This window comes from Puntigrus tetrazona, chromosome 1 (genome assembly GCF_018831695.1).
Source record: "Puntigrus tetrazona isolate hp1 chromosome 1, ASM1883169v1, whole genome shotgun sequence".
NCBI lineage: Eukaryota > Metazoa > Chordata > Actinopteri > Cypriniformes > Cyprinidae > Puntigrus > Puntigrus tetrazona.
The window spans coordinates 5,125,802-5,148,933 of NC_056699.1; the positions used below are offsets into that span (position 1 = coordinate 5,125,802).

Sequence of the window (23,132 nt, forward strand, 5' to 3'; positions counted from 1 at the left end):
CTTGGTGATAATACCTTTGCAGAAAATAATGCATAGTTATTATACAAACCAGCATGTCAGCAGGATTTAATTAGCTTACAAGTAAACAACAAGCATGTTTAAGAATATGAATTAAACATCGCCAGTGTTTACCGTACGCTAAACTAAATTTCCTCAAGATGGATTCAAGTGAATCATAATTTGCTTGATTGTTTTTGCTGGATGTGCAAATGTTTTCTCTTTTACACTTCGACAATGCAGATTCCCTTAGAATTTGGAATTAATAAATATCGCTGTTTAATTTGTTTCCCGCTTCCAATTTTCCCCAAGACAAATCGCAGATTCAATCCTGCGCACTAATCAGCCACAACACAGAGATGGCTTCCCAGCGAATCAAGGCACTTGACATTCACATCTGCGGAGGTCTCATTATCCAGACGGCGTCGTCTTGCCCGTATCCGTCTCTTCTGAATGCATTTTGGCTTTTACAGCCTTCTCACTTCCTGCTCCATTATCTATGTTATCTTCCTCTCCCTCTCCCTGTCGCTGTGAGGTAAATGCGGAATGTCACACTCAATATTCCGGACGTGCCGTGATTAATTCCCCAGAGTTTCTCTTGGCCAGTTTACTAGCGGCCAGCCTGTGGTCGTCGGACGCTCCTTTGTCTCCTCCAATTCCCATTACGCTTTGCTGGCACTGACCTAATTTCCTCGCCACCCGCTCGGCTTCCAACTCGGAGCCCACCGCTGTCACCGACTGAACTGCCCCACAGGGACCCATTCGCAAACTGATGGGCAGTTTTATAGCCCGCCGTTTTATAGCAATTTTTTTTATTCCAAATTGTTTCAGTCAGCTAGCTCGGCTCATCTTTCGCTTCTAACCCCCAGGGTGCAGCAGTGCAGGGAGTTGGAGAATCAAACGCATCTCGCCGTATTTACCGCCTCCATAAAAAATACGCCGCAACAGTTTGTCAACTTTGCACCCGCAGAGGCATTTGCAGCGCACCGACCGAGGCCATAATCTCCTAAAGATGTGAGGTGATTAGTTTGGAAATAACACTGCTGCTTCAGGGACGCTAGTTTTATGGGCTGAAGTTCCAATAGACGTATGGAAATACAACTTCTGAGACGATTTTCTTGAGGTGGTCTCTCCGCTCCCATTTTCAGTCTGATAAATGTCTGTTCCTGCCAAGCATATCCCGGTCGCGAGTCACTTGTGTGTTGTTGCGCTGCCAGCACTGCCGTCCTCATCCAAGCATAACTTTCCTGGCAGTGCTACCGAATAAGGCTCTGAAAAGATTCTATTCAGCCCTTGTTTCAATAGATCGGTTACCCACGCAATCCCGACCTCCATTCAGGTTCGACTTATTCACGGATTATCTGCCCTGCTCTCTGTTTCTTTTCACCCCATCTCCTATCTTCAAACTTAATGGTAAATCTGTCCATTCTGGTGGCCTCTATTAGCATGAAACATGCCCATTCAGCTTTGGCTTTTGACCGGGCCGCGATGCTAATAGGTCCAAGGGAGTAGCCAGGGAACCTCATGGCAGGGGGATCCCGAGGGTGCAGCCTCTATCGCCTCGACGTATCTTAATGCACGTCTTCCAGAACAAATTGGCCTGTTTACTTAAGAATTGGCAGCCGCCCATGAATATTTGATAGCGAGCGACTGTTGACGACCGCGTACAATGACTCCCTTATCTTATTTAGCCAGCCTGGCAGGCTCACGCCTCCCAACACTTCCCCTGAGAGACGGACGCCGCTGAAAGGGTTTGCAATCCAATACGGCAGCTGCACACCAAAGCCAGCGGTTATCATTGAGAGCGCAGGGCCGTCTAAGCCTTCCCCCCTTTCCCCAACCGTTGGGTATACAGGATATTAGCTGGAACCTCTCATATCACCTTTGCCGCAATGGCTAATAATACAGCAGGCTGGAAATCAATGAACCTGCCCTAGATTTCAGCTCGCCGCTCTCCATAAAGGGATCTGGAGGGCAGCGGGGTTTTCGTTTTCTCCCCGTTTCTCTCTTTTCTCTTATTATAGGGGAAGAAAAATGGGTGACCGGGACTCGGAGATCATTTCTCCCGCTCTGAAAGTGCTAGCCGCTCTCTCCAGGGAGGTGAGTGTTTCGCTGGGGTTTATACTGCGCTATGACAGTGGCTGTCTCTCTTCATTAGAACACAGGCCTTCGCTCCCTCAGATGGTAATTCAGCAGCGCTGGATTGTGCTGAGTGTGCAGAGGAGGATTCTGGGTGGGCTGATAGAGATGAGAACAGAGCGAGAGCGATGCGATGGGATCGGATTTCGCTCTCCAGGCCAGTGGTGGGCAACATCATCCGCAAAGGACCCCTGAGGCTCTGCGTTTTTGCTCTAATCGCACCTGCCTCAACAATCGGGAAGCTGTGTTCAATGGCAGCAGATGAGCTAAATATGAGCTAAAAATACAGTATGAGTAGAAGTTAATTAAGTGGCACACAGAGGTAGTTTATAGGAGAATGCAGTTACTATGCTAATGCTGAAGCAGAGAAAAAATATTCAAAGTGTTCTTATTGCATTTTGATTGATATAATTTTTTTAAGTATATATATATATAGGTTAAGTCTTAATTTTCATGCTGACTTATCAAGGTTTAGTCATCCAGGTTTGCAGGATCTATTTATTGTTATTTATTGATCAGATCATTCATCAGCTTACCAACACGCTTCAGAACTACATATAGTATTACAAGTAAGCAGAAAGTCATTTAGCTTTGGTTTTGTCCAAAAGCAGCTTAAAGCACTCATGTCACATGGAAAATCCCCTCGAAACAATCTGAGGTTAAGTGACTGAGGGGTCACGGCTTACTTCTTACAGGTCTTGAACCTGCAACCTTCTGACTGCAAGCTCTAAACTATGTTGTAATCTGGTGAGTAAATGTGCCATCAAAAAAACATATATAATTATTTTTTATTTTATTTTTTTTTAAATGCTGAACATTGGATATCCCAGCTTGCTTTACATTTTTTTGCATTTGTATACAGTACACACATATGTGTACATGTGTGTGTCTAGTCATATTACTTGCGATATGACAGTATAACAATCTGTACCATAACATTTCATTACTGTTTGGTTGTTCAGACTAATAATCAGCAGCGATCAGCAGCTTAATGTCTACTATAGATGGTTAAATAGAAGAAAGAAAAGAACAGACCAATCACAATTCAGTATCAGAATAGTGCAATGACATCATTCCAGCATTTTGAATGCTAAGCACACCTGACTTGATGTATATTTCTCTCAGTGAGGTAATGGCTAACTTTATCTCTTTATTTTCACCCTGTTCATTTTTTTTGCTATTGTGCCAATAATCCAATTAATAATTAATAAAGTTTAAGTGTCTGAGCTTGGCAAGCCTTTCTTTAAAAATACATCCATTCCATTGTGTGAAAACACAAGTTACAGACTTCACAAAGGTACTTTTTACTCTACAGTGTTTTTAAAATGCAGACTCCTACTAAAATGTAAATGGACGTAATTAATAAAAAGAATAGGATACTTAAACTCTGCTTTCTTTCACTTCTGCAGATGTCCTTGTGCTGAATACTAAAGAGCTGTGTTTTGTGACTGAACATTAGGTCATCGGGTTAAAGTGATACGGGTGCCGTCATTCCAACTCTTTCAACAGCTCATTGTCTTGTTGTGAATCTAAATCTCTGTTATTGGCTTACGACATAGAGCGGCCAAGGCCAAAACTGAATATGAGGGCTGATTAAAGTGGAGTCAACTATTTCCCTCCCTTTTTATAACACTTTTCCAAGCACTTCAGATAGACTTCATGACGACTGCTGAAATATTTATACACATGCTCTTCAGATCTCACTGTTCTACTCATTGAATAGAAGCTCATCTGATGCCAGAATCAATCCACATGCTTTCTTTACACAGTCATCTGCTTTTCATCTCAATGCTTATGTACTTAAAGGAAATTTCCTTTTTAAACTCTCAGTTATACAAGGTTATTTAATCAGAGTTTGTTTTACAAAGCCTCCTGCTCTTTTTTATAGACCCCTTATGTGCATTTTATTTGCTGTGATTTAATATTTGACATTTGCTGATATAAATTAGACTGCTGCTTCCTAACTGTCTTTGAAGGGACACACGGATCTATTAGTATGAGGCTCAAAACAAGTTCATACTGGATTTAGTGATAATAGCATGTTCCATCTATACAAAAACTGACTTTTTTTCTCTTCCTAAAAAGTAACTGAATGTGTTAAACTGGAGGGGGAAAAAGTTAAAAATAAAAATTGGATTGCTGGGGACTTTTGAAGGATGTCTTTTATGGATGGAAGCCTATTTCCACCATAGAAAAAAAAATAATTGTGACTTTTCTCAGAGTTTTGAACAACGAAATATAAACTGAGGCAAATATTCTGAGGTAAACCCGATGTTACAGAGACAAAATATTCCCACAAAGATGGCAATATACGAAATCCTTGTCCTTTTGGTGACATTTTTGGTCTCAGTGGTCCCCAATTGTAAGAAGTAGGTTTAGGTGTAGGGTGATAGAAAATAATTAGTGCCGCTTTTGATTTCAGATGTACTTTAAATGAAAAATTTCAGCAGCTCATCTGTACAGCAATAATGAATGGTTTTCAAGGCAGTATTTGCGTGCAATTGCAAAAGTCACACTTGGCCTTGATTGCAAAAGCATTGATTAAACCAGAGCAGAGAGAACTTCTTTTCGTGGTCCATCCATGTGGCTCCTCTGAGGCATGCAACGCAGGAGTTAAACAGAGAACACGTGTCTCAGGAACCCTGTGGCCTTCGTCAGCGGCTAATTAAATCCCAGCCTATTCATTCTGTTTAATGTGGTTTTAATTCAATTACTGGCAGGGTCAGGGAAGGGTTCTCTGAAGCAGTGGAAAGAGAGAGATAGAGGGACGTTGTTGACACTGGACATAGATGACGTGAGCAATAACTGCATTAGACTCCAGGATGAGGAGAGGGACAGAAGCAGATACAAGTTTCCCTTAAACGACATTGTATTCAGTTTGGATTTAATTTTGCAATCATATCAGGCTGCTTTCTTTAGAATGCTAATCCGAGTTCATGAAAGACGTAGTGGTGTCTGATTCACAAATCTTTCTAAATCATTCTGTTGAGTTGATTCATTCAGAAATCACCCTCCTCCAGATTTCTTTCATATATATATATATATATATATATATATATATATATATATATATATATATATATATATATATATGTGTGTGTGTGTGTGTGTGTGTGTGTATAATATATGACCCTGAACCACAAAACCAGTCATATAGTGTCAATTTTTCATAATTGAGATTTATTTGTTTGTTTGAGATTTGTTAACATAGGACAATATTTGGCCAAGATAAAACCATTTGAATACCTGAAATCTGAGGAAAAAAAAAGTATACTGACAAAACCACCTTTTTAAATTATGTAAATAAAGTTATTATCAAAGCATATTACTAATTAAAAATAATAATTTTAATATATTTATGACATTTACTAAATATCTTAATGGAACACGATCTTTACTTAATATCCTAATGATGTTTTTTAAACAAAATATATTTTTTTAAGCTTTACAAGTAAGTCAAAGTGACCTTTGTGTTGGACACTGAGGCTCAGTGATAGTTTTGTTAATATCCTTTAAAACAACCAATGTTTACAGAGGTTTGAAAATACAAAATCTTTCCTGGCCTGTAGAGTAAAATCAGCCATTGGAAATCTGTAGACCTTCAGTACTATGTGTGCTTAAGGACTAATGCATCATGAAGGACTGTCAGTGTGGAGAAAGATCCACCTGTCTGACCTATTGAATACAGATCATTTTCAGATCAATAGCCAATGCCAGGATGAAATCCACTGATAGGTGAGGAATACTCTTAGTTATAGTATTACATTACAGGTATTTCTAAAATTATTATATTAGCTGTATAATTTTATGAGATTATTTTTATTCATAGTCTAAGCTGGCCATTTGGCCGGTCGACTAGCAATCGTATTCCAAAAGCAAGCTTTTTGTTACTCGTCCAGGTTGGTCTATCAGCTAATAACCAGCTTAAACCAGTTCCAGCTTCCGGCATGAACTGAAAGGGTTTTGTGTGTTTAGTAGCTATAAAATCATGCATAATCATAATGCCCTGTTGTTATTCTGTCATGTTTTCTTATGCGACAAATAAATTTGCTGCTGTCACTCTCAGAGTTTATATGCAAGTGTTGACATTTTATATCAGTACTGAATGTTGATATTGCTATCTGTGCGTCCCGTGTGAGCATGTTTGATGGAGATCATAAACTCTATTTAGAGAGAGTCGGTTTGGCTTTGTTGTTGTTTGCTTTTAAGTGTGATGTGTCTGGAAAAAAACTCCCACAAATCCTGGCGAGAGCTAAATGCAAAGCAAATAATGAAAAGAGAAGCAACAGACCATTAACTTTTTTTGCCTTGTTGTGACATAGTGCACAGAAATATTGGGCTATAAGAAAGCAAACAAGGATATAAAGCTATTACTGGACGAGATTAATTGATCTCAAATCCTATAATGGTTTAATTGACTGGAAAATAGCAGATGGTTTGATAGCTGCATCGTAAAAGAAGCTTGTCAGCAGAGCCTTAATAGCCTCTCTGTCCAATTTCAAATATTTCGCCACACATTTTATTTCCGCCGTCCTGCTCTACCGTTCTCTGCCTTTTAGAGAAAAAAGAAAACACTGCTAGCATTTCACTATACCCAACTATTTAGGACTGATATGTTTTTTTATGCATATCTGTCAGCGTAGTTGGAAAATAGTTGGTAACACTTTATTTTGATTGTTCCTTTCTTTTGACAATGAGTAACTTTGCACCTACTTTGCACCTACATGTCAACTACCTTTCATTAGAGTATTAGTAGACTGTCTGATTATTTGCTAACTCTTTATTGTGATGATCTACCAACAGACATTCTACTGACTAACTTGAAAAGGTAACTTTTCAAGAAGATGTCAACATATTCTAACTCTAACCCTATCAGTCTACTAATACTCTACTAACACTCAGTGGATATGTAGTTGCCATGTTACTTATAGTCAAGACTTATAGTCAAAATATGTTTCTATTTCTTTGGCTGCATTTTGAAGATGAAAAGCCACGTAAAAAGAAAATTATTGGTAAATATTGTTTTTAGTGTATTACTGTGTGCCTTCTAGGATGTGTGGTTGCTAGGGTGTTGCTAGGCAGTGTTTTAACAAATAATTAAAGTTTCTAGTGTGCTGCTGTGCTGCTTGGTGTTCTGTGTTGTTTGAAAATTACAAATGTTTTTAACATGTTGCAATGTGCCTTATAGGCTGTTCTGTGTGGTTCCAATGGCTTTGTACTAAGGTTATTGCACATTATGTGGCTTCTAGAGTGTTCTGTGCTGTCACTAGGATGTTGCTAGCTGATGGTTAAGAATTATAAATGTTTTTGATATGTTTTTATACAGCAGAGTGTTTTAGTGTATTGCTGTGTAGTTGTTAGGTTGTTGCTAGGCAGTATAAGGATGTTTTGGCTTGTTGCTGGTGTGTTTCTAGGAAATATACAGCTGCTAAAGTGTTCCGTTTGCTTGCCTGTTAGAGTGTCTCTCTGTGGTTGTTTAAGAATCCTTAATGTTTTCAGCATGTTGCTATGCAGCTTCTAGGGATTTGTTTGTGGTTTCTAGGGTGTTACTATGTGGTTGTTTGAAATTCCAGATGTTTTCAGCATGTTGTTATGCAGTTTCTAGGGGGTTTCTAGGTTGTTGTATAATAATTCTGAATGTTCTCAGCATGTTGCTGTATGGCTTCTAATGTGTTGTTGCTGAGTTTTTTGTTTTGTTTTTAGTGCAGTGCTATGTAGCTTCTAGGGTGTAGAGAGGCACAAAATCCCTTTTTGGAACCTTTTCATTCACCGTTCCTGTCTGGTGGAATGAACCTGAACCTGAAAATTTGTATTGCTTTTTTTTTTTACTTTTTATTGTATTCTTCAATTGTACATTGTACATACACCAGTCATATGAAAATATAATCAATATATAATAAATCCTAGACTGTTTAAAAATATTGGAAATTCTGGAATGGGGTTCTATTCAATATGAGGAGTTTTAACAAAGGAAAAAACGTGTTCTCAGTCCTGACTACCCTCCACAAAGGCAAATTTGCCCTAGCAAATAAGGAAACACGTGCTAAGCACCTGCAGCATCCTGGCCTCTGTTGCACTGAAAAAAAGGGCTGAGCCATCGTTTTTTGCTTTTAAGTGCTAGTGGGTGTGTGCAAAGGAGGAAGGAGGGTGGATGCAATGTGGCAGCCATTAAAAATTAATTCAGGCCCCTGAGGTCCCAGACCACCCATCAATCTCCCAATGACCATGGCTGCATCTTACTCTGTGACAGATGCCCTGGAAATGGACAGGTTGCATGTGACTTGAATAATCTCTGGGAAAACTGGAGCACGATCAGAATGTGGAAGAGAGGAGAGGAGGCCAATGGGCTCTGTCTCGGTTAATCCTGAAGAATAGCCAGTAAAGCGGTGGAGGAAAGTGTCTCAAGTAAGTCTAGACTAGCTGTAGCAAATGCTGAGCGGGCAGAGATTTAATTGATGAGTGTGCATCTGTCACAGTTTTCTGAAAGGCTTTTGTATTGCTAATGCGAATAAAGAGAGTGCTCGTAAGCAGATCTCATGGCAACAGTTGCTTGAACAGAATGCCTTTGCCAAAGTGCAAAAGGATGTGTGGACCCAAAAATTTGAAATTTTGCCATTGCCAGCTGACTACCTTTTTTCTGTAAAATTTTAAGATGGCTAGCAGAATGTCCAGGCTGTTCCATTCCATACGTTGAAAGTGGTTGATGACTCTTTACCACATTGGTCATCATCAACTTATATCAAGGTGTACATATATAATCAGAGGCAAAATGTGGGATGTGGGACTCTTAAAAGGTTAATCTACCTATTATTGGGATTAAATCTGTCATTATTTACTATTATTCCTTAAAGTTAGTTATGTCAAACTCAGTTCATGAAGTGCCACAGCCTAATTAAATACCCCTGATTCAGCTAATCAGGTCATCAAGACTTATTTGAAAACTACATGGTATGTGTGATGGAGCAGGGTTGGAACTAAAGTGTGCAGTTCTGTGGCCCTCCAGGAACAGAGTTTGACACCATGTGCTAAATCTTTATCTAAATCCTAAAATAAAGATTTTACTTTTATTTTAAATACATTCAGCCGATCAGTACATTATTAAAATGATAGATTTGACCCTTTAAGAGCACTATATTTAAATTGCAAAGTGCATTTTGTAATTGTAATGTAATAATTAAATGTATTTATTTTTGCACTCTGTGGGTAAATAATCACATATGCGACTAAACCTTCAATCCAGGCAACTAAATTATGTCTAGTACTATCCAATGGCTTATAAATTCTCAGATTTTACTCTCCAGTGTGTGAGTCTGAGGCTAAAAGTACAATTTTAGTATAATTTACATGGAGCGAGGGTTACACAAGTTACCAAGACGTTGCCTTTCAGTCAGTCACTATAATGTTACATCATTGACTGATGCCATGGGGTCCCTATGGAAAATGCCAGAACCAGAACTGCGTTACGTGATTGAGGTATAAATACTGACAGGTGAGAGTGTCAGAGCAAATGAGGCTCAATATGTAACCATTCCAACGCCCTGAGGGCCAGACTTGCGGCAAGCAACGAGAGTGGATCCCGCCCTGGTGGTTGATATCATGTTGCCCTGATACGTTGCTATTTTGTCCGTGCGGACCAGCACATGCTCGCCCTGTAGCAATGGTTGAAACTGGGGAAGAGCAAGCAGTACTGCTAGCAACTTGAAACAGTTGATGTGGCAGTGCAGTCTTGGTCCTGTCCAAGAGCCTGATGCTGTGTAGGAACATACAGTCTGACCATGGGCTGAAGAGACATTGACACTCCAGGGTAACGTCGACCCGGAGGCTGCCCTAACATCATGCCCATCTTGTGATTTGGCAATGCAGCCAATACTGAAGCAGTCTCATGAGTAACAGGCCGAGCGGTGTAACTGTGGCTGCCATATGCCCTAGGAGCCTCTAAAAAAGTTTTAGTAGGGTGCCCTCTGCGATGACCAGATGAAGGCCTGGCACTCTGTCTGCTTCTGTGCTGCCAAGAACTGCTGAGCAAAGCCTTCGACAGTGTCACTGAAGAGGCCAGTCTGGGAGACGGGTGCATTGAGGAAGTGGACTTTGTAGGTGTCACTCATCTGTGCCTGGTTCAGCCAGAGATAGCGCTCCTGGACCTCCAGGACCACCAGGACCACCAGGACCACTTTGCCAGCAATAGCTGACGACAGCTTACAGGCATTGTGAACGATTCCTCCAGGTGGCAGCTTTTTGCGGGCATAAATGCACCGCAACCGCATGCTCCACCTGAGGACCGTAAACATAACGCCTGGCAGCCTCCCAAACCTGGCCTTTTCTCTAAAGATCAGAGGTGATTGGGCTACAGAGTTGTACCCTATGACATTAATCAATGACAATGTCATAGTCACTGACTGAAAGGGAACTAAGTTTATCATTTAAGAATACTTGATTATCCCAATATCCAAATATCATATATAACACTCTGGCGAGTAAACAAAAGAATTTACTAGCCAATGGTGACTCAATTGCTAGTAAAGTGTAACTTTACATCTTATGTATAGTAACATTTGAGGGGCTTCTTTCAAAGAAAAGAGTCATAAATTTAATAATTAATGCCATGGAATCTTTTTATTGCATTAGAAACAGAAACTATTCATTCCCATCCACAGAAATGACAAAAATTATTATTCACTCAAATATTTGTCTTCCTCCCTGAATAAGTATCATTCATTTTTAAGTGTACTATCCTTTCGAATCCAATCTTTCAACTGTGTGTTTTAGTTATGCTTAGGCAAATTGGTTTTAAGTAAGCTAACTTTATGATGGCAGAGCTGCTTTAGGACTTTCAGTGTCTCTTGTACCTAGGAGTCCTCACACCTCTCACCACACAACAATAACTCCCTCGGGCAAACTCTATGCACACTGTAAGCCTGAAACCTCCATTCACTCTGGGTCTCCATTTTCCTCCAGTTGCAGGTTATGTAACGGAGGAGCGGTCGTCATGGCAACCCCTCCACTCCGGTGCCCCGGTGGATGGTTTGATGAGCTGCCAGCAGTAGGGTCACAACTAATGGCATTCCAGCTGTCTGCCATCAGCTATCTGCACCCCACGTCTTCCATCAGCACTGATCCAGGACCAGACTGCAAATTCCAAACCCCTTAACAAGATCATACTCCTAGATGGAACAAAATTCTGCTCTCAGATCAACATGCTCTCCTGATTTGACCAAAATAAGAGGCTGTTAGAGATTCGACTGAAGGAAGCCCCCGCCTCCACCGGGGATTTACCCAGATGCTTATTAAAGAGTTTGAAGAAAGCAAAGGCAGGAAATACCCGTAGGAAATCAAAAAGAAGGTATTTTGTAATGTTCTACCCCAGTGCTTCTCAACTCAACTCAGCACTGCACATTTTATATTTCTTCCTTATCTGACAGAACAAGTTCAATTCATGCTTTTATTTGGTAATGAGTTGGTGATTCAAACCAGGTGTTTAAAAATGGAAAAGCATACAAATTGTGCAGTTTGGTTACTTTTTAGACAATTTTAATGAGATATTCAGCTTTTTGGTTTATTCTATGAAAAAAAAGCCCGTAATCTTACATCTTCTTAATGAGATTTTCCGTTTTTTGGATGCTTCTCCTAGTCTCAATTCTAGTCTCCTTCTTAGTGATATTTTCATATAAACATTTGCTTCTTAGCAATCTTATGTGTGATCCCTTACCAAGATCTTCTGCTTCTAAAATGTTTCTAAAGAACCTCATAATCTCACATGTGTCTCCCTGCTTCTCAGAAGTTTCTCCTACACAAAAGAACCTCGTAATCTCAAGTGTCTCATTTCTGTTATTACCTGCTTCTCAGATGTTTCTGTTATGAAAAAGAACCTTATTATCTCACATGTGTCTTCTTACTGAGATCTTCTGCTTCTCAGATATTTCTCCTACTCAAAAGTACTTTATAATCTTATGTATCTCTTTACTGATATCATCTGCTTCTCAGACGTTTCTATTACGTAAAAGAACCTCATAATCTCATGTGTCTCTTTACTAATATTACCTGCTTCTCAGATGTTTGTTCTCTTATGTAAAAGTACCTCATAATCTCAAACATCTCCTTACTGATATCATCTGCTTCTCAGATGTTTCGCTTATGTAAAAGAACATCATAGTCTCACGTGTCTCCTTACTGAGATCTTCTGCTATTCAAAGGATTTGCAAAAAACCTTCTTAATTGCACACTTTTCTATTCTGGAGTTTCAAAGGATAACTCAACAGCATCATGAACTTTGCTCAGTTTTCCAAGAAATGTTTTATTTCATATTTACATAACTTTGTCTCAGATGTTTTCACCTTCAACCTGAACTTTCAACTTGTTTCTGACTTATGATTGCAGTATCTTGAAAAATATGAGATGTCAGACTTTACAATACAAAAATCTCAATTTCAAGTTCTCCATGATCAGAATGATCTCAACTGTAGACTCAAAAATAAATCTCTTTATTATCCTTTTATTATAACAGTCTTTTTAAAGGAGACAAATGTAAGATTACGGGTGTTTTTTCCTCTGGTTAGGAGCTCATTAAATATTGATGATGACCTAAACTTTGAGGTGGCGATACATCAATAGGGCTGACGTATGTTGGAAGAGTGGAAAAAAAATCAATGAAATTAGTAATGCTATTTTGATTAAATTCCAAAAGCAGGAATTCAACCATGTCACTTAAAGAGGCATGTCAAGGACATCACGTCTGCATCTAATGCGGAGCATGGAGGTGGTAAGCATTCAAGGAGGCATGAGTATTTTTCTAGGTTGCAAAACTAACCCAAAATGTATCTCTTGCTCAACAAATCCATTTGCTTTTATTTTTGCAGCACGACAACATCAGTGATCAAAGGTTTTCATTAAGGCAGTGATGACAAAGGAGCACAGGCACAGGTCAGTGCTTTTGAAAAATATATGTTTAACCTCGTTACCATCATCGTGGTTGTGAATGCATTAAACATTAGAGCTGATTTATTAGGCACCTGCTTCTGCTGAAGGGAAAGATCCGCCCCCTCCACACACGACCAGAATGAACTAAAAAGAATGAGTTCAAATCAATGCAAAATCAATTTATCTTATTTCACACAAGGCTGCCTCTTAGGGATTAGACGCAACAAACTAAATAGATCAACATTAGCAAGAGGAAACGAGTTTTTATGACACAATGCTCGCAAATAATGAGACCTTAAAAAGATGACACTGAAAACGTATCCATAATGCAGCTGGTGCATGTTTAAGAATGCCATTGTAAGATTATGATGTTACAGACGAGCAAAATTTACAATTGAAGAATAGGCTCCCCTGAGGTTCATGAGTATGATTTTGAATAGAATTGGCCACACTTCACAGAATGTGAAGAATTGGAAAGAATTTGAACTGAATCTCAAATGACAGGAGTAGGAAAAATATTTAGATTTTAAAGAAATTCAACATGATCACAGAACGTAAGTGATCTGTTTAAGGGGTTTCCTCTTTGTAAACTCTGTTTCATGTTGTTAGAGTGAACATGGTATTATTTATTCAAGTTATGTAAGTAATTTCACTCTAACCGTATTGTTTTGTAAAAAGTATGAAATGCCACATAATTTATGGTAAAAAAATACATCACATGCTTTTTTAAATAAACTGTAAATTTACAAAAAATAATAAATATGTGTAGGTTTATACATATATTAGCATAAGTTGGATGGACTGTAGACTGTTGCACTTGAACACAGGTTCAATACGTGAACGTTCAATACCTGGTACATTTTTATTACGTGGATATAGGTATGTATTGTTGTGTCTTTATTATGTTGCTTCATATATGTATTGCCACGATTGGGAATTCAAATATCTAAATCTTCATTTTAAGTTAATGCTTTATCGTGTTGGAAATATGCCCTATACCAAATCTGATGCAACCGTGGCATTTCAACTTTTACACAGATTTGAATTGCTTTGTCGAACCTCAGTTAGATGTGATTCAACCCAGAGCTACTTGTCTAAGTACACCTCTGTACTCTGTTAGCTGCCGAATAAATCTATAGTATATGAAAACCCATAGATATAAATAGATATAAAAAAAAGATATTATATATATATATATATATATATATATATATATATATATATATATATATATATATATATATATATAATTACATAATTACATGCACATTAGGGCACTGTATGTTACATTGTGAATTCATTAGATGATTTTGTCTTCAATTTCAGTTCATTGTTCATGATCGTATGGTCACTACTGATGTACTTTAATTCATCAAGTGGAATTCTAGCTTACCATCTGCATTATAATGGTTCTTGTCAGTATATTTTAATGTTACAAAGCACATTTTAGTTGTTCAAGTTATATTATTAACATGAAATTAATGACATTTGTCTTTACACCAGCTTTGCATATAATTGCTCTTTAAGGCCATTGTCTAAGGTAGTGATCATCCGTTTAAAAGTGTCCAAAATTTGTTTAGATTCTGTCAATCAAAGTCTCAGTATGATTGAATAAACATTCAGGCTTCTCAATCAAGGAATGCCGCACAAAGATCTCTCTTTCCCCCATTCCTCAGTGACTTTGATATATGCCTTTGCCACTGAATCTCATCTAATTGTCATTATGGGGTGTTGGGCAGTAATTAAAAGTGGGCTTAAATGTTGCAGCACGCTATTTTCCTTACCAAACACACACACAGACACACGTACGTCTCCAGAGTCAGTCATACTAACAAGGTCAGATTTAGGGGTCGGTCAGATGCTGGGCTTTGAGGTGATGGTAAATGAGAATCAGGAGGAATTTGCAGCATCGCTTAAATCAGAACATAATGGTTTGGATGACAGCAGAGAGACGGGCATTGACAAAACCACATTAATCAAAGCAACCGCATCTGCACTCTAATCGTTATCCTCATTTACCTGCAAATGGCTGATTCAGGATTTATATTTTTAACCCAAGCAAATTTTAATCGCATTTCGCTTTAATCAATTGTGTTTAAAGAGATGATGAGTAATTTGTTTAATAATCTAGCACCCGTAATTATAGTTGGTTATTATGAAGTTTAACTGCCCAACACAAATGTGTCCCTCTCTCTCCTTTTCCCTCTCATAGGTTTTTTGGATGGATGCTTGAATAAAAAAAACCCCAAAAAACAATATTAGCATCTTCTGATTGAGTGCGCTTCTCATGTTATGCAGCGCATTTAGATTTTTAATAATAGTACAGTACTTTTTTCCTGGTCTTTAATTCTTCTAGATTTTAAACGGCTTAATTATGGGTTATAAAAGTTTTATATTTTGTTTTTGGGAGCCCCAAACAACAGGTTGGAAAGCATGCAAGTTTTTTTAAAAATCGTCTTTATCTTATATTATGAATTTCTTTTTTGCCACATTTTTTCAACAACTCCCAAACGATTCGTTTAACGAATAACTTTTCCAAACCCCTCCAGCGATTGGTGGATTTCATTTAAAGCAGTGTTTTTAGTTAAAAGCAGTGCGAAAACACGAACAAGTGCTAATGTTTTATTTTGACATCCGCATGAATGCGACAGCTTGGGACTAGATTTAAAATCGACTCATTTCAATAATAATAGTTGACAATAACTTTATACGCGGTGCACTTTCCGATTTAAAACCTTTGCAGGATGTGTTCATTCACTTAGAGCTGTGTTAAACACTACATGAAAGCTCATTTTCAAAAATCCATAATAGGGGCACTTTAATGTGTTGCTTTGCGTTCTGGATGGTTTCTAGACCATTGTTAAAGTGCATTTTTTAGTTATTGCTGTGCAGATGCTGTGCCTGTTGTTTTGGATTGAGATTGCGTTTATAGTGGGTGACATATAGTTTAGCATTCTACCTGTTTTAATGTATGCCGGATGAAATTGATCATTCTGATTTCTTAGATAAGTAACAGCACACCTCTTCTCAGCAACGTTCATGATTATGGAAAATCATTAATATCTGTAGTGGGGCGCTTTGTGGACCGGATATTTTGTTCAAATCGCTAACCCCAAGCATCTAGCGAGAGCATGTTCATTAGAAAGGCCGTTTTCCTCTTCTCGGTCTATTGACTTTTTAGAGCGTGTATGTACAGACATGAATGTTCCTGTAGCAATAACCATAGAAACATCAGGATATTGCCCATTAGTTTTGCCATAGTTAAGTATTCATAAAAATGGCCTTTGATAAGTTTATTTGGAAAATAGCTCTTTATGCACTCAAGACCGAAGCCTTGTGTTTAGTTATTTTTCACAATGTTTACACTGATCTTTCTAAAGAGTGTCATCGTTCAAGAATACATAAAAAAATTCACCTTTTCTCTATACAGGGAACGTTTATTAGTACAAAAATTATGCTAAAGTTGTTGTCTAACCTCTATTGGATTTCAGCTTGAAAGAAGCTGGTATCTTTACACAAGGTCTGATGACTCATGCGTTTTTAAAACTTCCAAAGCAGAAGGACGCTTTGTCATTTGAAGGCCTGTGAGCCTACGTTTAGAAGTGAAAGGGTTTAATAAAAGTGTATAATAAGTGTATTTCTAATGTCACACCACTCCCTTAAAATATAGATACAAGCTGGAATGAAACATAGCCTACATATTTAATGCAGAAAGCCTTACAGCTACTAAGGCACCCCATTCTTCCATGTTTATTCGCGCAAACAACTTTAATGGATAAGTAAGTTACAGCTAGTTAAAATGCTGACATTATGTTTATACCTACGGTATAATACACATCTGGCTTGTTGCAAACATGTAAAGTCAACTCTGTTCTAAAGAGGCTTAGCGTTCTAAATAAATGTGAATAATGATTAAAAAAAAGATTATAAACCACAAATAAATGTAAAGAGATTAGCAAAAAAAATAAGCATATTCACATATAAATAGATTGAGATCCACAAATAAATAGTTTGAGTCTAACAAACATTTTTACAAATAAATAAAATGAGATTTGGGGGAAAAAAGAGGACATTCTGAACTAAATGCAGAACATGACAACTTTTTTGTAAATTAATGGAAAAATTTAAATGATTAATTTGCTGCTAAATGGATTATCGGGTGGGCTCTGATTTCATATTCTACACGTTTGCAGTCAAAGTCAAGTCATTTTAATAGGAATATGTGCAATCAAGGACATTTCCCACACAAATTTGTCAAGTTGACCAACAGAAAACCCTGGTTTGAAAGCCACTACTATTTTGGTCACAGAATAAAATATTGAAAAGATAATTGTGACTGGTTATCTCAGTTATTTTCTCCGGAATTTAACTTAAAATTGTCTTAAAATTGAAAATAAACTGTTAAAAATTATTGAAATTCAAAATTCTTGTGATTGTGATGACAGTCTGGCTGTGTGATATGTTTAAGATATACTATATTTAAGAAGAATGTGAGCAAGAGAAATAGGCCTACAGTGTCTTAATCAAATTAACCTTTGTTTAGTCATATTCTTTACCTAATGAAACATCTTTCAGAAATTCAAAAATGCTTTGGGAATAGATTTGAAAGTTGTGAGTTGTGAAAATTACGTGACCCCGGGACCTTTATAAAGTGCATACCACTGTAAAGACTGTAAGTCTATCTATCCCTCACAGCGTCATTCTACATCATTAAATTAATATGTTGTCTAGCCAGATATCATTTTATTCCGTGACAGAAATAAGCAGAAATGAACCGTCTAAATGAACTGCATTTCAGGCCTACAGAACTCATTTCCAACACTAATTCAGAATTTCAGCCCAAAAAGAAATAAAGTGCATCTTCTTTTTGGGTATGCTCTGTGTGCGTGTTTCTGTCTGACAGGTGAAGCGTTGTGATCAGCAGTGATTGATTTTATCTGCGGGGCTGCACAGTGCTGAGGTCCACGGGTCCGGGCCTCTCTGGCCTGACACCTATAAACCCATCCAAACACAGGCTGGTCTGATTGATTCGTGTATGGACCAGACGTGTGACCGATGAATAATTAAAACCCTTAAACCCGTGCGGCTTAGGGAATTGGCTGCCCGATGACCAGCTTTCTGACTTATTGACGGTCTAGCAGCTGTCACCTCAAGAGCGCAGGTGATTTGACAGCCAAACACAAGTCAGCAGAGGCTTAGTAAGTAGGCGGGGCTGATAACACTATTCAGCCAATCAGCGTGCGTGGAATTTAATAGCGCCCTGCACAGATTGTTCGTCTCTCTCTCTCTCTCTCTCTCTCTCTCTCTCTCTCTCTCTCTCTCTCTCTTTCTTTAAAAGGATATTCACATTAAATCCAGTCATAAGACATGTATAGCAAATCACAAAATATTACATTCAGCTTGATTGCGTTGCGCTTTTATATTCGAGCAAGCTTAAAGCTTCCAAACAGAGATGTATTTATTAATGCCATTAAAAACGGATGACAACATAAATTGAATTGGCAGCCTGTACGTGGTGTTAAAATGACAGCGCATGAACACGTACTGATGAGTAACGCCTGTAGATGAACAGGTTCTGTTGTCTTATAGCGCCCCCTGCTGCTCGTTGCGTATTCTTGAGGAGAAGCTCGGGTTAGCTGTCTCACTTTTTACTGTAGACATTTCAAACCATAGATGTGTTTTTCTTGGCAAAACAGACTGATTTGCATTCCTACATTCACTGGAGGAAAGACGCTAAGCCCGCTCTGTAGAAGATGCTTTCGTAAAATACAGAAATATACCAGTTGCGTTCATGCTGAAGCACAAATGAGCTCACTTTTTCAGTTATAAATAATATGACTATATAATTAGAATTACACTTGAGGTTCACTCAGTATTTGGGCTACGGTTGGACGTAAGCCATAGCCTACTACTTTGGATTAAACTGACGGCTACTGTATATTATATTGAATGCCATATATTAACTAATGCAATTTCTTTGATTGTAAAGCGAAATAAAATTATTTAATATCTGCAAAATCCTGTACGATCCTGCACGAAAATTTAAACTAATGTAACTGTGAAATACATAAAAACACATTTACATTAACAAGTAAACATATGCTTTAATATTTTATGAATTATTATGGTAACACTTCATTAGTTAACATTGGTTAATACATGAGCAATAAGCGATACTTTTTTAGATTATTTAGTAATCATTGCTAACATTAGTGAAAAAAAATACATCTGTTATTTAAATCGTTAAATAATTTTAGAAATATAATAAAGATGTAAATTTGTATTTTAATAACGTATTAATAAATGTTGTAATTAACAGATTTAAGATGCTTCTGAAGTCATTTCTAATACGTTAACTGGTAGTAACTTGATGTTATCAAATTAAACCTTATTTTAAAATATAATTAATACTACTACTACTACTACTAAAAAAAATAAAATAGACCCTTTTGACAATGAAGGACTACATATGCCAGAAACACACTGGAGCTGTTTTTTAAAGATGATCAGATGTTTATTCATGTTTTATGCTGAGTGAGACAACAAGAACCACAACATTGGTTTAAGACTTAAAGAATTTTAATCAGTCTGACCAACATTAACAAGACCTTTTGTTTCTCAAACGTTGAGGGGTGAAGTGTTTCTGTCTCCAGAGCAAATGATCCACGACAGAATCCTAAAGATTCAAGACATCAGAAAAATCACCAAGATGATATTAGACAGATCTTAATGCGTCAATCAAGCTAAATAAATAATTAAAAATATATAGATATTTTCAGAAACCAAAGAGAAAAACAGTCTGCGTTGAGCTGAAAACGTGTCTCCGTGCAGCCCTCCACACAGCAAGAACTGCAATAAATAAAAAGATAAAATACAAAAGTTATAGTTATAGTAAGTTATAGTAAGCACCATCTCATCTCCCAAGCTTGTCCAAGCTGGCATTGTTTTTGTGTTTTGTGTGCGGCTGTCGTCTGCGAAGGGCAGCTGTCCTTACTTTCATTTTATTGTTTATTTCTTGACTGTCTGTTCCCGCCTCCCGCCTCCCGCGTCCCGTGTCACGGTGTTGCACGCAGAGAAGGAGGTTGGATTAATGCATAACTCCAGGGGCAGTCTAGTCTCGTGTTCGTCTGCTGCTTTTGACTAAAAGCAGCTCAGGAAGAGGCAAATGGCTCAGAGGCATTTCGAGGGAAAAGAACATGCCGAATCTTACCTCAAGTTTCGGGTGTCTCCTCCTCAGGAGCTCATCGATGAAGTGCTGAACTTCCTTCGATCAAGAGTATGTGAGACGTGTGTTTGGGGGCAAAAAATCCCCGTTTTTTTTTTTTTTTTTTTTTTTTATCAGTGACTCGGCAGTTCATGTATATGCGTCAGAGCTTTAATTTGTCTTTTACTGAGGCTAAACTTAAAAGAATCAAAGGCCTGTGAGAACAAGGGGCGGCATTGTTCAGCTTGTGAAACACTGACTCTGTTATATAGCTCTGATTTAGATTTATCTCGTTTGTCGGTAGGTGCAAAAGAGCAACAGATAGTCCATATAAGTGACTTATTGCTTAAAACGTTTGTGAATTATTTTAACCCCTTTCTCTTCCCATGTTTCACATTCAAGAATGCACTTAGCTTATGCTTTAATGAAACATGAAATAAAGTAAACGTCGGTCACCCTTATGTGTAATAATGATGTGCATTATTATGACTATTCTTCTTTTCAAAACACGCAATGCCAGGTTTTTACCATTGTATGACTTCAGAAGACGGCCGATAAATCTTGACATTACAAAAAAAAAAATATTTTGGTATTAAAACACAGGTGTCTTGCATGCAAAAAAAGCAGCCTGGGCTTCTTTTAATGTTAATTAGAGCAAAATGCATGTGGGAAGTAAATAATGAGGGAATTTAAACAAAGTCCCCTTCTAAGTTCTCAAATTCTATGCTTAAGTCGTCTATTTAAAACACACAAGCGTAACTGTTTTACTTCTCCGAGCAGACACGGGACTATCTCGATCTGGCAGTGGATGTGGGCTGCGGTTCAGGACAGGGCACTGAGCTGCTCGCTCCTCACTTTCTCACTGTGGTCGGGACAGACATCAGTCCAGCTCAAATAAAGGTAGCTAGTGGCAAAGAGCATGCACCGAATGTGTCTTACAGGTAACTACATAAACGCAGATAAGAATATATACTTAAGAATACGTCATCCAATCAACTGTATTCATCATAAATAATGTTCTGTATATTAAAGCGCCCCTATGGGTTTTTGAAAATGAGCTTTCATGAAGCGTGTTGCTTTATATGAGTGAAAACGTCCTGCAAAGTTTTAAATCTGAAAGTGCAAGCTATAGTCTCTCGAAAGAAAGAGTCGACTCTGAATCATTTAAACCATTTTCACGTTGACATCATAATGAGGGGTTTGGAAAAATTAGCTATTGAACGAATCATTTGGGAGCTGTTGAACAAAAGAGGGAAAAAATAAATAAGTAAACAAAATAATAATGATAATATAAGACAATAAAGTGTTCTTTAATAATTTATTTTATTTACTTAAATGTTTATATTATTTTTTATCTTATATTGGTTATACAATTGTTTATATATATACATATATATATATATATATATATATATATATATATATATATATATATATATATATATATTTTATATATATATATATATATATATATATATATATATATATATATATATATATATATATATATATATATTACTCCCACTCCCACTCTTTAAAACTCTATTTATCCTGCCCCATTAGAGAGAGCCCTGCAGAGGAGTTGCCTTTTGAGGATGATGTAGCTGACTTGGTTACATCCATGGCAGCAGCTCACTGGTTTGATCATCCACGCTTCCTGAAGGAGGCAGACAGGATTCTGAAGCCAGGAGGCTGCCTCGCTCTGCTCAGCTACACCATGGATTTTGAGCTGGAATATAAAGAAAGCACCTCCAAGCTCAATGAAATTTGCGAAGAGGTTAAATAAACCAACACAATGTTTCATGGGTCATTGTTCCAGAAACCCGCGAGACCTGCTGCTTTGTTTAATCCAGCGTACGTTTTGTTTTTTTTTTTGATTCACAGTTCTATGCAGCCCTGCTCCCTTTTCGGAAAGCTTATTTAGGATCGAGCTCTCTAGAGGTCTACAAGAAGATCTATGACTCTGTGACATACGATGATAAAGAATGGTAAGTGTGAGTTGTGTTGCATAAGAAAAAAAAAAGATAAAAAATGTATAATATTTTAGATACACCATCGTATTATATTAATATTATATTTGATATATTCACACTTGCATTCCTATATTTGTTTTCAGGCATAAATGTCTCAGGTGTCCAACTGTTATGCCACTGTCAGGGTTTATTGGCTTTGTTGAAACCTTTACTTCCTATCAAGGTTTCCTGGAGAAAGATCCTGTTGAGGCCAAAAGACTGTCTCAGACCATCACAAACCGGTATTTGCTTCTAAAAAAAAAACCAACCCAAAAAAAACACGCCCATAAATCATGCTCTGAAAAAAAGCTACAGTCAATGGATTTGCTCCACTGTAATGCACTCATTTAAATTAAAACAAAATATATAATCAAGTTGCATTATCATTTTTAGTTATTTTATTTGATTATTTATTCACACATTTTACAAATATAAACATATATATATAATATATATATATATATATATATATATATATATATATATATATATATATATATATATATTATATAAACATTATACATACTGTAATTTAGGTATGGTTTATTACATTTTATTTTTATTCTACATTATCATTTTTTTTCCTCAGGTTGTTGGAAGCAATGGGAGCATCATCGACTGACACAGAAGTAACAGTGATAGTGAAATATTTCTATGTCTTGGCCTCTAAACCACAGATGTCCTAAAACAATCTGGAATCATCTACGTTGTCTGTGTCTCAATATTTCTAAATCAGAAAAAACAAAACAAAAACAATAAACCATTTTTGTTTTATTTCTGTTCTGAACATTTTGAACAATAAACACTTAACATCAAACCTGAATTTATATACGATAAGTTTAATGTTTCTATAAAAACGATGGAAA

The 23,132-nt window shown here is 37.3% G+C and overlaps 1 protein-coding gene and 2 long non-coding RNA genes across 3 annotated transcripts; 2 read left to right on the top strand and 1 right to left on the bottom strand.

Moving 5' to 3' along the window:
- Window positions 1-1,688: 1,688 nt before the first annotated feature.
- Window positions 1,689-13,053, top strand: LOC122346173. The gene is made up of 4 exons (XR_006251106.1): window positions 1,689-2,097; window positions 11,092-11,476; window positions 12,821-12,892; window positions 12,990-13,053. It is a non-coding gene; the product is annotated as an uncharacterized LOC122346173 (long non-coding RNA).
- A 6,487-nt stretch (window positions 13,054-19,540) lies between these two features.
- On the bottom strand, window positions 19,541-19,992 carry LOC122346132. The gene is made up of 2 exons (XR_006251096.1): window positions 19,834-19,992; window positions 19,541-19,726 (listed from the first exon to the last, which is right to left on the bottom strand). It is a non-coding gene; the product is annotated as an uncharacterized LOC122346132 (long non-coding RNA).
- Window positions 19,993-20,106: 114 nt separating this feature from the next.
- si:ch211-93g23.2 (uncharacterized protein LOC100005086 homolog) lies at window positions 20,107-23,089 on the top strand. Its single transcript, XM_043240764.1, has 6 exons — window positions 20,107-20,326; window positions 21,035-21,195; window positions 21,818-22,031; window positions 22,139-22,242; window positions 22,371-22,508; window positions 22,856-23,089. The coding sequence occupies exons 1-6, from the start codon at window positions 20,216-20,218 to the stop codon at window positions 22,950-22,952; spliced, it is 825 nt and encodes a 274-aa protein (XP_043096699.1). The 5' UTR covers window positions 20,107-20,215; the 3' UTR covers window positions 22,953-23,089.
- Window positions 23,090-23,132: the final 43 nt, after the last annotated feature.